Genomic DNA, 13,049 nt, shown 5'->3' on the forward strand with positions numbered 1-13,049 from the left:
AATCAGAGTTCCCATTGTGGCTCAGCAGGATGAGAACTTGACTAGTATCCATGAGGATGGGGGTTTGATCCCTGGCCTTGCTCAGTGGGTTAAGAATCCAGCGTTGCTGTGAGCTGTTGTGTAGAGTACAGATGCGGCTTGGATCCTGTGTTGCTGTGACTGTGGTATAGGCCGGCAGCTGCAGCTCTGATTCAGCCTCTGGCCTGGGAACTTCCATATGCCACAGGTGCAGCTGTAATTTGATCATAGTTTAAGGCTCTTTCATGACCATTCTTGAGAAACTGAGTGTGTGGGTAAACCTGGATATGTTCCATTTTACCTTCTAAGGGAAATCATATATTTAGTTCTGACTTTAATATTTGAAGCATGGATGAAAAATCTCAACCATATTTTTCTCCCCACTTCCCCCAACCTAAGTCTGGAAGTTAACACTTTTAAGTTCTGAAGTACAGGCTAAGCTAAGTAATAATTATGCCAAAAAATTTTAGTTGGAAAATATAACTATTTTTATATCCAAACTGAGCAGAAACTATTCTAATATTCCAACAACAGCTTTGATGAGACAAGAGGGATCACCATGTGTTGAGGCCTGATCGGGCCTGGTCCTGTCTTATTGTGGATCTGTCTTGACCTCTGGGATTCCTGTCTCTTGATGGACAGTAAATCTTTCTCTACCCCAAATGTGTCTATCTTCCAATCCATGAAAAGAACCCAAAATATTGATTATAAAACTAGAAATACAGAGAGTTATAGTCTTGTAGGTTATGTGTTTCTAGTAGATACTCTTAATTATTCCCTTATATTTCCAATGCTAGTTTTTAAATTATGAAGTTTTATTCACATTGCTCATTTCTTTTTTAGCAAGAAGTATTTTAGCAACAAATGAAGACTTTTGATGAACCCTGGGCATGAAAATAAAAATATTACTTCCTAACATGCTTCAATGAGAATTCTTATTAAATACTTACTTTTGTATACCCATTGGGTTAAAACAAATGAAAGAGACAACTTATCCAGGTTACTTAGTACCCTTAATATTTTTTATTTATTTATTTTTATTTTTATTTTTTTGCTTTTTATAGCCACACCCACGGCATATGGAAGTTCCCAGGCTAGGATTTGAAACGGAGCTGTAGTGGCCAGCCTACACCACAGCCACAGCAACGCAGGATCCAAGCTGCATCTGCGACCTACACCACAGTTCATGGAAACAGTGGATCCTTAACCCACTCAGCAAGGCCAGGGATCAAACCCGAATCCTCAAGGATCCTAGGCAGATTCGTTAACAGCTGGGCCACGAAGGGAACTCCAGTACCATTAATATTTAAATACCTCTCTGTGTCTCAAGGAGATTTTATAAACCTTTTCTCACTTGGTTCTCTTTCTCACTTGGTCCTCTTATCCACCTGGTGAGCTCAATCTGATTTTATCCATGTTCTATATAGCTAGGAAAACTGAACCATGCACATATGCTCCACCTGGAACAGTATCCACTTTTATCTGTTTATATATTGGGCTTACATGAAATATTTTGTTTGAACAAAAAAACCATAGCAGTAAAGGTTTGCAAACCACTCACCTACACTGTGCTGTATATGAATACACAGCTAGATTCTCTTGAGCTACGTCATTTCTCTTTTCAGTAGGAAGTAATTTAAATTCATTGAAAACACAAAGTTTCTAAAATGCTTTTAGGTTCTAAACTATTCTTTAGGGCTTTAAAACCATTTTTTTGAAACATGCTTTTACTGCTCACATATAAATTGCTTTGATTCAAATAAAATTAGAAGTTATTCATCTTAGCTTAAAAATTTCTAAAATGAATCTTAACTTAGGGACATATAAAGCACCCCATGTTTTTCATTGGTGCGTAGTGAATGTTATATTGCAAATATATTGTATGTATTGTGTGTAATGGCAGGAAGGACTTGCCATGGTTTTACAGCTTACATTAGAGAGACTAATTGCTTGAAGGCAATAAAATAGTATAACATTACGAATAGGTAGTATTTGGAGTTCCCATTGTGGCTCAGCGAAAACAAACTCAGCTAGTATCCATGAAGATGCTGCTTCAATCCCTGGCCCCCCTCAGTGGGTTAAGGATCTGGTATTGCCTCGAGCTGTGGTGTAGGTCGCAGACACTGCTCAGATCTTGTGTTGCTGTGGCTGTGGCATTGGCCAGCAGCTGTAGCTCCGAGTTGTTCTCTAGCCTGGAAATTTCCATATGCTGCACCTGCAGGCCCCCGCCCCCTCAAGAAAGAATAGATAATATTTTAGAAATTGAAATTAGTAAATTGATTATAAACTCAGATTAGTAAATACTGTCTATTTTTGGTTATATTTAGGCATGCATACTTTGTATTAAAGTACATGTAATGAAACATACAATTTCATTTGTCCAGTAATAGCTATTTAATGGCTGTTTTGTTTTGTTTTTTAATTTTTTTAAGTACTATTCCTTTTTAAGTTTTATTGAAGTGTAATTTACAAGGCTATGATAATTTCTGCTGTACAACAAAGTGACCCAGTGATGCATATACACATAGCCATTCGCTCTGATTCTTTTTATTTTGAATTGATTCTGAAGTTTTCTGTGCAAATAATATAGTTATTGCAGAATGTGTTAGGAGCCAGGGATTGGCTGGTAATTGGCTTAAGGTGGAGAAATACTAATTACAATGTAACTGCTCATTTTTTTAAGAAAGAATTAATCCATTTCTTTTCTTGAATAGGATGTCCTTTCTGTGAGTGGTGAGACATCTAATCTTGATTACTTATGATTTGAGAACTTTCTTTTAGTGCGCCATCTTGTGTTGACATTTTGAACTTCTCTCAGATAAAAGCAGATGAACATGCGAGAAAATCAGTAATCTGCAAAAACTAGTTGGTAAATGGTTATCTTAAAATTAAACACATTTATATCTTGAATACTCTATTGAATGTTCTAGTAAAAATGAATTACAACTATAACATTGTCATTTAAAAAATTCACTGGTGGGAGTTCCCCTCGTGGCACAGCAGAAATGAATGGGACTAGAAACCATGAGGTTTCTGGTTCCATCCCCGGCCTTGCTCAGTGGGTTAAGGATCCCGGTGTTGTCCTGAGCTGTGGTGTAGGTCGCAGACAAGGCTCGGACCCTGCGTTGCTGTGGTGTAGGCTGGCAGCTATAGCTCCGATTCGACTCCTAGCCTGGGAACCTCCATATGCCGCGGGTGCGGCCCTAGAAAGAAAAAAAAAAAAAAAAATTCACAGTGTTTACCTGGTTTGGTGTTAGTATGGTATGTAAATTAATCACAATATTACTACCTCTATAGTTGCTATTTTAAAAAGAAAGAAAAAATAAAATGATTTTTTAAGAATATAAAGTGTAGTTCTACTTTGATTTTTTTCAGTGTGATAGCAAAATTTCTACCCCCCGCCCCAAACAAGTTTTTAGGGTACCTGATTTTCTTCTTCAGTTGAAGTAACAGGATATTCCTACAAACCAGCCTTACAAATTTGAGTATGGGAGGAAAGGTCACTTTTCAACCAAACAAACAAACAAAAAAAAAATGCAGGAAAGAAAAGGAGTGTCTATAAAGTAACTAAGCCATAGCTTTATTATTAGGAATGTAGGTTTATTAATGAGTCAGTTGGTAAGCCCATGTAATTTGGAGATTTAGAGGTTTGAATATAAACAGGTCTGGGAGGGGAACGAAACTGTAATGCAGAGAAAGCAGTGCAGGAAACATTGAATTGTTGTTCACTTGTTACCCAAGATAAAGACTAGGAGGTCTGGGCCAAATTGGTAAAAATCATTTGAGACAAAGTCAGGATGGCGCATGAGTAACTAGGATGAGGGACAAAGTTTGCTGCTAGAGAATTAAAATTTCAAAAAATTATCCTCCAAAATATTATCTTTTAGTCTAGTTTAGCAGAGTATTTTATTTCAATTATATTGTTTAAGGCAACAATTTGGTAGCAAAAACGTTTCTACCGTTATACTCCCTGGCATATGTGTGGGAGCACACTTACATAAATACATGTATATTTGGATTATCAGAAAATAAGTATAATTAATTATCCAAGGTTCAAATAAAAACATATATAAATATATATATACACACTGTATCTGTAGTGTGTGTGTATATACACATATACATACACACACACACTAGTGTATACACACACACACACACATTAAATGAGCCTTTTCTTATTATTCAGCTTTGGAATTGATGGATTCTAGTCATGAAAAACAAAGTACCTTCTGTGTCTCTGAGTACTTCCTCAGTAAACTTTGGATATGCTAGTACATGAATTAATGCCTATGGCCCTTTATGATTTCCATGGTTTAGCTTCCCTGGTTCTCATTTGCTTAGAGTTTCACTATACTCAACACCGATATGGTGTTTGACACTATAGTAAATGTGCAACAAAAATGGTTGCTGCTATTATTTCAAGCCATACCACACTCGTAGAAAGTGAACAGAAGAAACAACCCAATGTCAGTGGGGGAAATTGAGGGGCAAACGTATATGCATATAGATACACACACACATACACACACACACACACACACAAACAGAAGATCAAGAATAGGTTAAACACTAAAGTAAAAGAAAAAGTAGTAGAAATTGAACAGTCTGCTCTGTATGTATCCAGATAGATACAGTAATGTGTGTAGCTTGAGTCTGGTTGAAGAACTTACTTTAATTTCCTACCATAGGTAGTTTTTCCTGTTGTTTCTGAAATGGGATCAAACTGTCCTTTTCAGGCTGACAAAGTAAATATATCAATTTATTTTTTGCAGAAATTCTCTTTGGGGAACGCCAATCAAAAGCTTTGTGTGATTGGTCATGCTTTTTGTCTACAAAGCCCCCACACGGGCCCATTCTGAACATAAAGGATGCTTGGAATGGGGCCATGCTTCCCACTAGTCAAGCAGTAGACCAAGCCATCCTTTGAAGTGAGTGAGCATAGGAGCAGTGGCACTAACAAATGCGTCTGTCTGCTGAGCCGGGCACCCCAGGCTGCATCGTGTTAGGCTTCATCAGCTACCTAATGCAATGTAACTTGGGAGATAAGATAAATCAAACAGATGACACTGTATTAGATTTGAAAGATGAGAGCTCTTCCAAAGCAATTGCAGAGTGTATATTTCAGCGCTGTTGACTTCAGGAGGTTATTGAAGTCAAAAGTCTTTGCAACAAAACCAATCTTTCAAGAGCTGGGTGGCAAGTAAGCCGAGTCATGCTTATTTCTTCCAGAGAAAATTACCTAGGAAGAAATGGAATTCTCCTTTGTATATTTGTTTTACACAGCTTTGGGGTTCAATCTCATTTTTAAGTATATCACCAGCTTAGATATCGGCTTTTTTTTTTTAATACATCTCGTGTGCAAATGTATATTCAGCAGGCGAGATGGATTTCCAATTTAAGGATATTTTCACCTATTGCTAAATCATTCTGTGTACAAGTGCCTAAAATTAACCGAAATTTTTTTATCATATATGTGACTCTGTATCAGTTAATAAATATTTACTAATTGTTACCTAAATTTAGAAATTTGATTTTTTAAAATAAAGTGGTATTTCTTTCCTTCCCCACCCCCACTCCAGTTTTATTGAGATATGAGTATATATAGCACTGTGTAAGTTCAAGGTGTACAGCATAATGATTTGACTTACATGTGTCATGAAATGATTACTGCAACAAGCTTAATGAATATCCATCATCTTATATTAATACAAAATAACCCAGAAAGAAAAAGAAAAAAGTATTTTGTGTAATGAGAACTCTTAGGATTTACTCCCTTAACTTTCGTATATAGCATACAGCAGTGTTAATTGTATTATGTTGTACATTATATTCCTAATATTTATCTTATAACTAAAAGTTTGTACCTCTTGACCACTTTCATCAATTCCCCCTTCCCTGACCCCCTCTTATAACGGCAAATCTGATCTCTTTTTCTATGAGTTTGTTTCTGAAATAAGTTAACTTACAATACTTTGCTAGTTCCTAGTATACCACATAATGATTTAATATTTTTATACATTACAAAATGATCACCATGCTAAGTCTAGTTACCATCTGTCATCATACAAAGACATACCATTGTTATTGACTATATTCCCCGCACTCTACATTTCATCCTTGTGATTCATGTATTTGGTAGCTGGAAGTTTGTACCTCTTAACCTCCCTCTTTTGCTGTATTTGTTCATTTATTTTTTAGATGCCACATACAAGTGAAATCATATGGTATTTGTCTTTGTCTTATTTGAGTTAGCATAATGCTTTCTAGGTCTGTTTGTGTTCTCACAAATGACAATATTTCATTCTTTTTATGGCTGAGTAATAGTCCACTGGATTTATACATACCACATCTTCTTTATCCTTTCATCTGTCAGTGGGCACTTAGATTGCTTACATATCTTGGCTATTGTAAATAATATTTACATAATATTTCTTCCTTTTTAACGTTCTAAAACTTTGCATTTTCTATTATAAAGAATGTCATGTATTTAATTTAGGAATCAAAAGATGGGAAAAATGTTGAATTGATTCCTCTTTCTCTTGTAGCCTACTGTGTGTGAACGAGAGCTGTGTGTATTTGCTTTTCAAACCCTGGGAGTAATGAATGAAGCTGCTGATGAAATAGCAACTGGAGCTCAGGTAGTAACACATAATACCAATTATTCCATATTTTGATTTGAAAAATTTATTCTGTTGCACTAGTTACATTTACTCTGTCCTTCTTTGGGGCAAACTTTTGGTAGTTTATTGATAGATTTAAAAGGCAAGCCAGCATTTGACATTTTTAGATAGAAACTAAATTTTGCCAATTTTAAAATGTGTATTTTGTCATTTCGTAATTGCCAAGAGGAGAAATTAAACCACCTTTCTATTGTTTGGAAAATAATTGTCTCTTTCTCACATGGTGAATATGAGATACTGAAACCCTTGCACTTGAATTACCTAAAGTTTATTTTGTAAAGTTTTAGTGCCATGAAAGGGAAGCCAATTTATTTTTAAAATTTAGGTGAGAAGATAATGAGCAGAACATACAATAAAAAGAGCACATTCAATTTTACAATAGCAGTGTTTATGATATAGAAGGAAAAATATAAAAAACAAAGAAACAACTTGGAAATAGAGAAGTGTTCCATGTTTCTGGAAAGGAAAAAAATAAATTGTAAAGGTGCCCAAACTTGGTACTTCATGCAATTTCATTACAATTTCGATTACGTTTTTTTTTTTATTTGTGGGATTTGACTGAATTTCTAATAAGTCTAAAAGAAAAAAATTACAGAAAACTTAAAAAATAATGAAAGTTAATTAATGGAGACCAACCATATACAAAGCTGTATTATGTAATCCTATGATATTTTGACAAAATACAGTGCTGGCAATGAGTAGAAAGACAGATTATCTCCCAAATAGGTTAAGTTACAAATACATTTAGTACATATTAAAGGAAGTATCACATCATGTTGTAAAATAAACATGGTTTAGTGAAATAGGAACAAGTGACCTGCAACATGGGGAGAAAAATATTTTAGCTCTTTACACTGGGTGCAAAAACAAATTCCAGAAAGCTTAAAGAATAGTTTTGTTTAAAAATGTTATATACAGGGTTTCCCGCTATAGCACTGTGTGTTAAGAATACAGTTACAATGGCTTTTGTCACTGTGGAGGCATGAGTTCAATTCTCGGCCCAGCACAGTGGGTTAAAGGATCCAGCATTGCCGCAACTGCGGCATAGGTCACAGCTGCACCTCAGAATGAATCCTTGGCCCAGGAACTTCCATACACCACAGGTACAGCCACCAAAAAAAAAAAAAAAAAAAAAAAAAGGCTATATACAAACTAGAGAAGAGTCAAAGTAAGCATGCGCAGCCTAGGTGGTGCATCAGGTTCATGCATATGCAGATACAAGAAATCATAAAAATATCAAAATATCAGATCTGAGTCCATACCTACTTTATGTTCCTTTTTTACTTGATAAAAATAGTGAACACAATGAAAAAGTGTGTTTTGCTACAAACTTAATTACATGAAGCCTTAAAAATTGAGATGAAAAACATGAAAATCATAGCAGATTAATAGAAGAAATGAATGCACAATTCACAAATGTGGACCTATAGTTAGTAAGAAAAAAAATGAGAAAATATTTAGCTTCACTATAAATCAACAGGAAGCTAAGTGTATAAAAATTTTACAAAATTCACAAAGATGGGTGGAAAAATGATCATGCAGTAGACATATGGTCATTCTTTCAGTATCAAATGCCTGCCATGTGACAGGCAGTACAACCATTAACACAGACAGCCCAGGCCTCATAGATTTACATTCCCTTAACCTAGTTATTTCACCGATGAACCAAACTAAGATGCATCCACTTGATGGAATATTAGGGACACTATTTGAGATATAATGGGTTGTAAGTGAAAATAAGGCATACAGTAGAATGTTTGTCATATGAGATGTGAAAAAAATAATTCCATTATTAAAATAAATTTCAAAAACACATCTTAATATTGCCACTATACCCAGTAAGTGCAAATATGCGTATGAAAAGCTCTGAGAATCCCTGATATTTAAGACAATGACTAACCTATATGTAGAGGGTTTCTTAAATGTATCTAACCATGGTGAGCTTTTATCTTTCTTTTCCTTTTTTTTTTTTTTTGGTGTTTTTTTTGTTGTTTTTTTTTGTTTGTTTGTTTTTAATGTGAAAGTTATTTCATCCTTTGGAACTAATACTGCTAAAAAAAAAGAAAAGAAAGAAAAAAAGATACTTTAATGATGCTATTTATAGCTATGTAAAAATAAACTTTACACAGGTGTGTGTATCAATATACATGTATATATATTATGTTTAATTCTTCAAGGAGTATAGTTAATGTTTGTGCATTTTGTAAGATATAAAATGTCTCTCAAACAATTTGAAATGGAAAGGAAGTAAAGCCTCGAAATAAAGAATAATTGATTAGGAGGAAAACTAGTAATTTTTTTTCCCTCTTATTATAGATACATCTTTAAAAATAATGGTTCTTAAGGAGAAATTACTTTTGGATTATATAAAAGACTAACAGAGCACAAGTACCTGATCAGATCAACTTAGTGATTTGGGTCTAAAGATCAGTATCCAAAAAAATTAGAGAATTTAGGGATTCTACTCCAGAGCCAAAGTTTTCACTACTTTAAGGGAAATACTCCAGTATTCTGACTATATAATCCTCGAGATTACATGGAAATGGATTATTTCTCTAAATAGACACTATGTCTCTGTAGTCTTGTGGCATCAATTGACTCCTGCATTTTAAGTGGTGCCCTGAGGAGCTCTGGAGGTTTCTTAGAGGGATGCTGCAGGAGGCCGGGCTGGGAGGAGAGTGTCTCAACAGCTGGGGCTCCGGGCCTCCAAATATCACTTTGACCAGAACAGCAGCTCCATTTTATTTTTTTATGTATTGGGTACTCATATATGATTTTCTTTAAAAAAAAAAAAAAAAAGAAAGAAGAAGAAGAAGAAGAAAGCAAGAGAGAAAACAAGAAAGTAAGAAAGCAAGCAAGAAAGAAAGGGAGGAATTACTATTGAAATGTTTGAAGGCCATTGGTCTACAATTTTAAATCTGCATCTTTTCCAGGGTGTATTGTACATCGTTTTAATCCAGGGAAAAATTATCATGTGCAAAATGAATACAGATCCAAACACTGTGATTTGAGCCTTTCTTTGTTCAAAGATTATGAATGCTATCTTCTGTAACAGATAAGCTGTACAGTTAAAATGACTTAAGATTGTAGACTTTGTGGGAGTTCCTATCGTGGCTCAGAAGTAAAGAACGGACTAGTATACATGAGGGTGTGTGTTCAATCCCTGGCCTTACTCAATGGGTTAAGGATATGGTATTGCCATGAGCTGTGGTGTGGGTCACACACGAAGCTGGGATCCTGCATTGCTGTGGCTATAGTGTCGGCTGGCAGCTGCAGCTCCGATTCAACCCCTAGCCTGGGAACTTCCATATGCTGTGGGTACGGCCCTAAAAAGCCAAAAAAAAAAAAAAAAAAAAAAAAGTAGACTTTTATTTCTAACTCACACCACTGTCCAGTTGGAATATTTGTTGAGCAGCTTTGTGTGGTCATTAAGGAAATGGATTCCGTGTACCCCAGACGCTGCTGTTTTCCATACGCCAAGCAGAAGGAAAGAGAAAAGGGGAGAAGACAGACCTGTTTCTTCTTCAGCTCAGCTCTTTTCCACTTACTATCCATTGGTTAAAACTAGTATATGGCCTGATGTAGACAAAAAGGGTGGACAGTCCCTTGCCCAGCAGTTGCCTCTGGGCAGTAGCCCTACATCCATACAAGGAGTATGAAACTTTGGTAGACAGCACAGAATTTTACCAGGGTGGTTACACTGTTTCTTGAGAGTTAGGTTAGGACATATAGTAACAAAAATATTCTATTAATTTAATTATTTACCACGATATCCATTATTTTCATTATAATTTACTTAAATCCACCAGTGAAATTATTGACAAAACAATGCATATACTCTTTTTAGTAGTTTTGTTTTGAAGCTTTGGGCACAAGGTGTTTAATAAGTCTGTGATTGAAAGGGGAACATTGTTCAGGTTATTATTGTATCCATTAGTACCTTTTTTATTGTGGTAAAAAAAAATCTAACATGAAATTTACTACATTCATCATTTTTAAGCACACAGTTCAGTAGTGTTAAGTATATCCACATTGCTGTGAAACAGAGTTCCATAACTTTTCATCTTGTGGAACTGAAACTCTCTACTCATTCAGCAACTCCCATTTTCCTCCCACCACCATTCTACTTTCTATTTTTGTGAATTTTATTACTTTATGTACTTCATAAGTGAAGTCGTGCAATATTTGACTTTTTTGTGACTGGCTTATTTCGCTTAGCATAAAGTCCTCAAGGTTCATCCATTTTATAACAGGTGACAGAATTTTCCTTTCCTAGTCTGAATAATATTCCATTGTGTGTGTGTATATATGTATACACACCATGTTTTGTTTATCCATTCATTCGTGAGTGGATATTTTGGTTGCTTCTACTTCTTGGCTATTGTGAATAATGTTGCCATGAACACAGCTAAGAAAATGTCTCTTCAAGATCCTTCTTTCAGGTCTTTTGGATATATAACCATGGGTAAGATTGTCACTTCCAGCAGGATCATATGGAATTTCTATTCTTAACTTTTTAGAGAAACCGCCATATTGTTTTCTGTGGTGGTTGCACCATTTTATAATCCCATCAACAGTGCACAGGGGTACCAATTTCTCCATATGTTCACCAACACCTGTTATTTTCTGGTTTTTTTTATTTTTATATATAGTAGCCATCATATATAAAAGTAGCCATCCTTATAATACTTGTAAGGTGGTATCTCATTGTGATTTTTATTTGCATTTCTCTGATGACTAGGGATGTTGAGCATATTTTCATATGCTTATTGGCCATGTGTATATCTTCTTAAAAGAAATGTCTATTCAGTTACTTTCCTCATTTTAACATCAAGTTGTTTGATTTTTTTGTCGTTGAGTTATAGGAATTCTTTATGTATTCTGGGTATTAACTGCTTATCATAAATTATTTGCAAATATTGTCTATCATTGCATGTTGCTTTTTCACTGTCTTTGATTGTGTCCTTTGATACATAAATGTTAAGTTTGTATAGTCCTATGGTCAATTTTTGGTTTTGTCATCCATACCTTTGGTGTCAAAACCAAAAAAACCATTGCCAAATCCAATGTCATGAAGCTTTTCCCCTGTTTTCTTGTAAGAATTTTGTGGTTTAAGGTTTTTTTGTTAGATTTTTATTCTATTTTGAGTGATTTTTGTGTGTGGTATAAGATAAGGGTCCATCTTCATTCTTCTGCACGTGTATACCCAGATTTCCCACCATCCGTTGTAGAAAAAACTATCTTTTCCCCACTGACTGGTCTGGGAAACCTTGTCAAAAGCCATTTGACCATATATCTGAAGGGCATGTACTCTTACAAAGCTTCAAATGCATACTGTGATGCATATAATTTTTAAGATTTGTATAATACTGTACCAATTCTCTCCTCCCAAAAGTTTCAGAAAAGTCTGTTTTATTTTACTAATGATTCTTTCTCAGGGATTCTTGCTTGGGTCTTCTCTTATTGAGAGACCAGATAACAATGAAAAAGTTTGTATCTGGGTTAAGGTGCAGCTTTCTGGGGTAAATGGAATATGAGTATGGGAGAGGACAACAAAAAGGAGAATTCTATTATGTCTTTATTATTATATGTGTTGCTTGGAATCCAATTTATTGCACACACACACACATAAATGGAATGGTGTGGTAGAAACATATTAGCTGTTTCAGTTCTACCATTTCTGAGTGAGTACTGTGGGTGTGTATGTCTGTGTACTTTGGGATGTGTTGTTTGTAGATCCTGTACCCAGTGGCTTGAGTGTTGCTAATTATTTTAGGTCACTGGAAATTCTGGATGCTGTGATTGGGTGATGTGTTTTTGTGAGTATACACACAACATAGTGAGCCCTACTACTATCATTAGGTCACAATGCACCCTCATTAACCACAAGAATAAAAAAAAGTCCTACTCTTCCTGTGCATTTTTTAAATGCCTGTTTAAAAACTTTCTGGAAATATCTTTCCCTATAAAGATTAAGTTATCTGCTTCCTTATGAAGTCTCTTCTCATCACACCGTAGATATGTCTGTTCTGGTGAGCTCTGTCGCTTTAGACAGTGTGGGTTTTCTTGATTCAGTTGCTAGAGCATATTGTTTTAGGAACTAGGGAGGAGAGCCATGCTGATGATTTCTATGCAGTACTGCCTCTTAGGAAACTGCAGGGGAATCATAGAACCTAGGATTAAGGCCAGGATGTTTAGCAAATCAGTGGTTATTGATGGCTTTTGGCAGAAAAGAGTAGGAAGAAGTAAGATGCTGTCAGGAGATTTTTACTGTTCTTGGAGGAGTTTTCTTCACCTGGAATGGTTTCTCCCCAGATGGTCTTCCTCCCATTCAGGTCTCTGTTGAAG

General features: G+C 35.4%; 1 protein-coding gene across 2 annotated transcripts in view; it reads left to right on the top strand.

Moving 5' to 3' along the window:
* Positions 1-13,049, top strand: part of PARP8 (poly(ADP-ribose) polymerase family member 8) — a 181,617-nt gene that overhangs the window by 138,651 nt on the left and 29,917 nt on the right. For both annotated transcript variants that reach the window (XM_021076746.1, XM_003133932.5), the window contains exon 16: positions 6,567-6,659. In XM_021076746.1, coding sequence (XP_020932405.1) covers positions 6,567-6,659 — 93 coding nt within the window. The remainder of the gene's footprint in view (positions 1-6,566; positions 6,660-13,049) is intronic.

The sequence above is a fragment of the Sus scrofa genome, chromosome 16 (genome assembly GCF_000003025.6).
Source record: "Sus scrofa isolate TJ Tabasco breed Duroc chromosome 16, Sscrofa11.1, whole genome shotgun sequence".
In the NCBI taxonomy this organism is placed as follows: Eukaryota; Metazoa; Chordata; class Mammalia; order Artiodactyla; family Suidae; genus Sus; species Sus scrofa.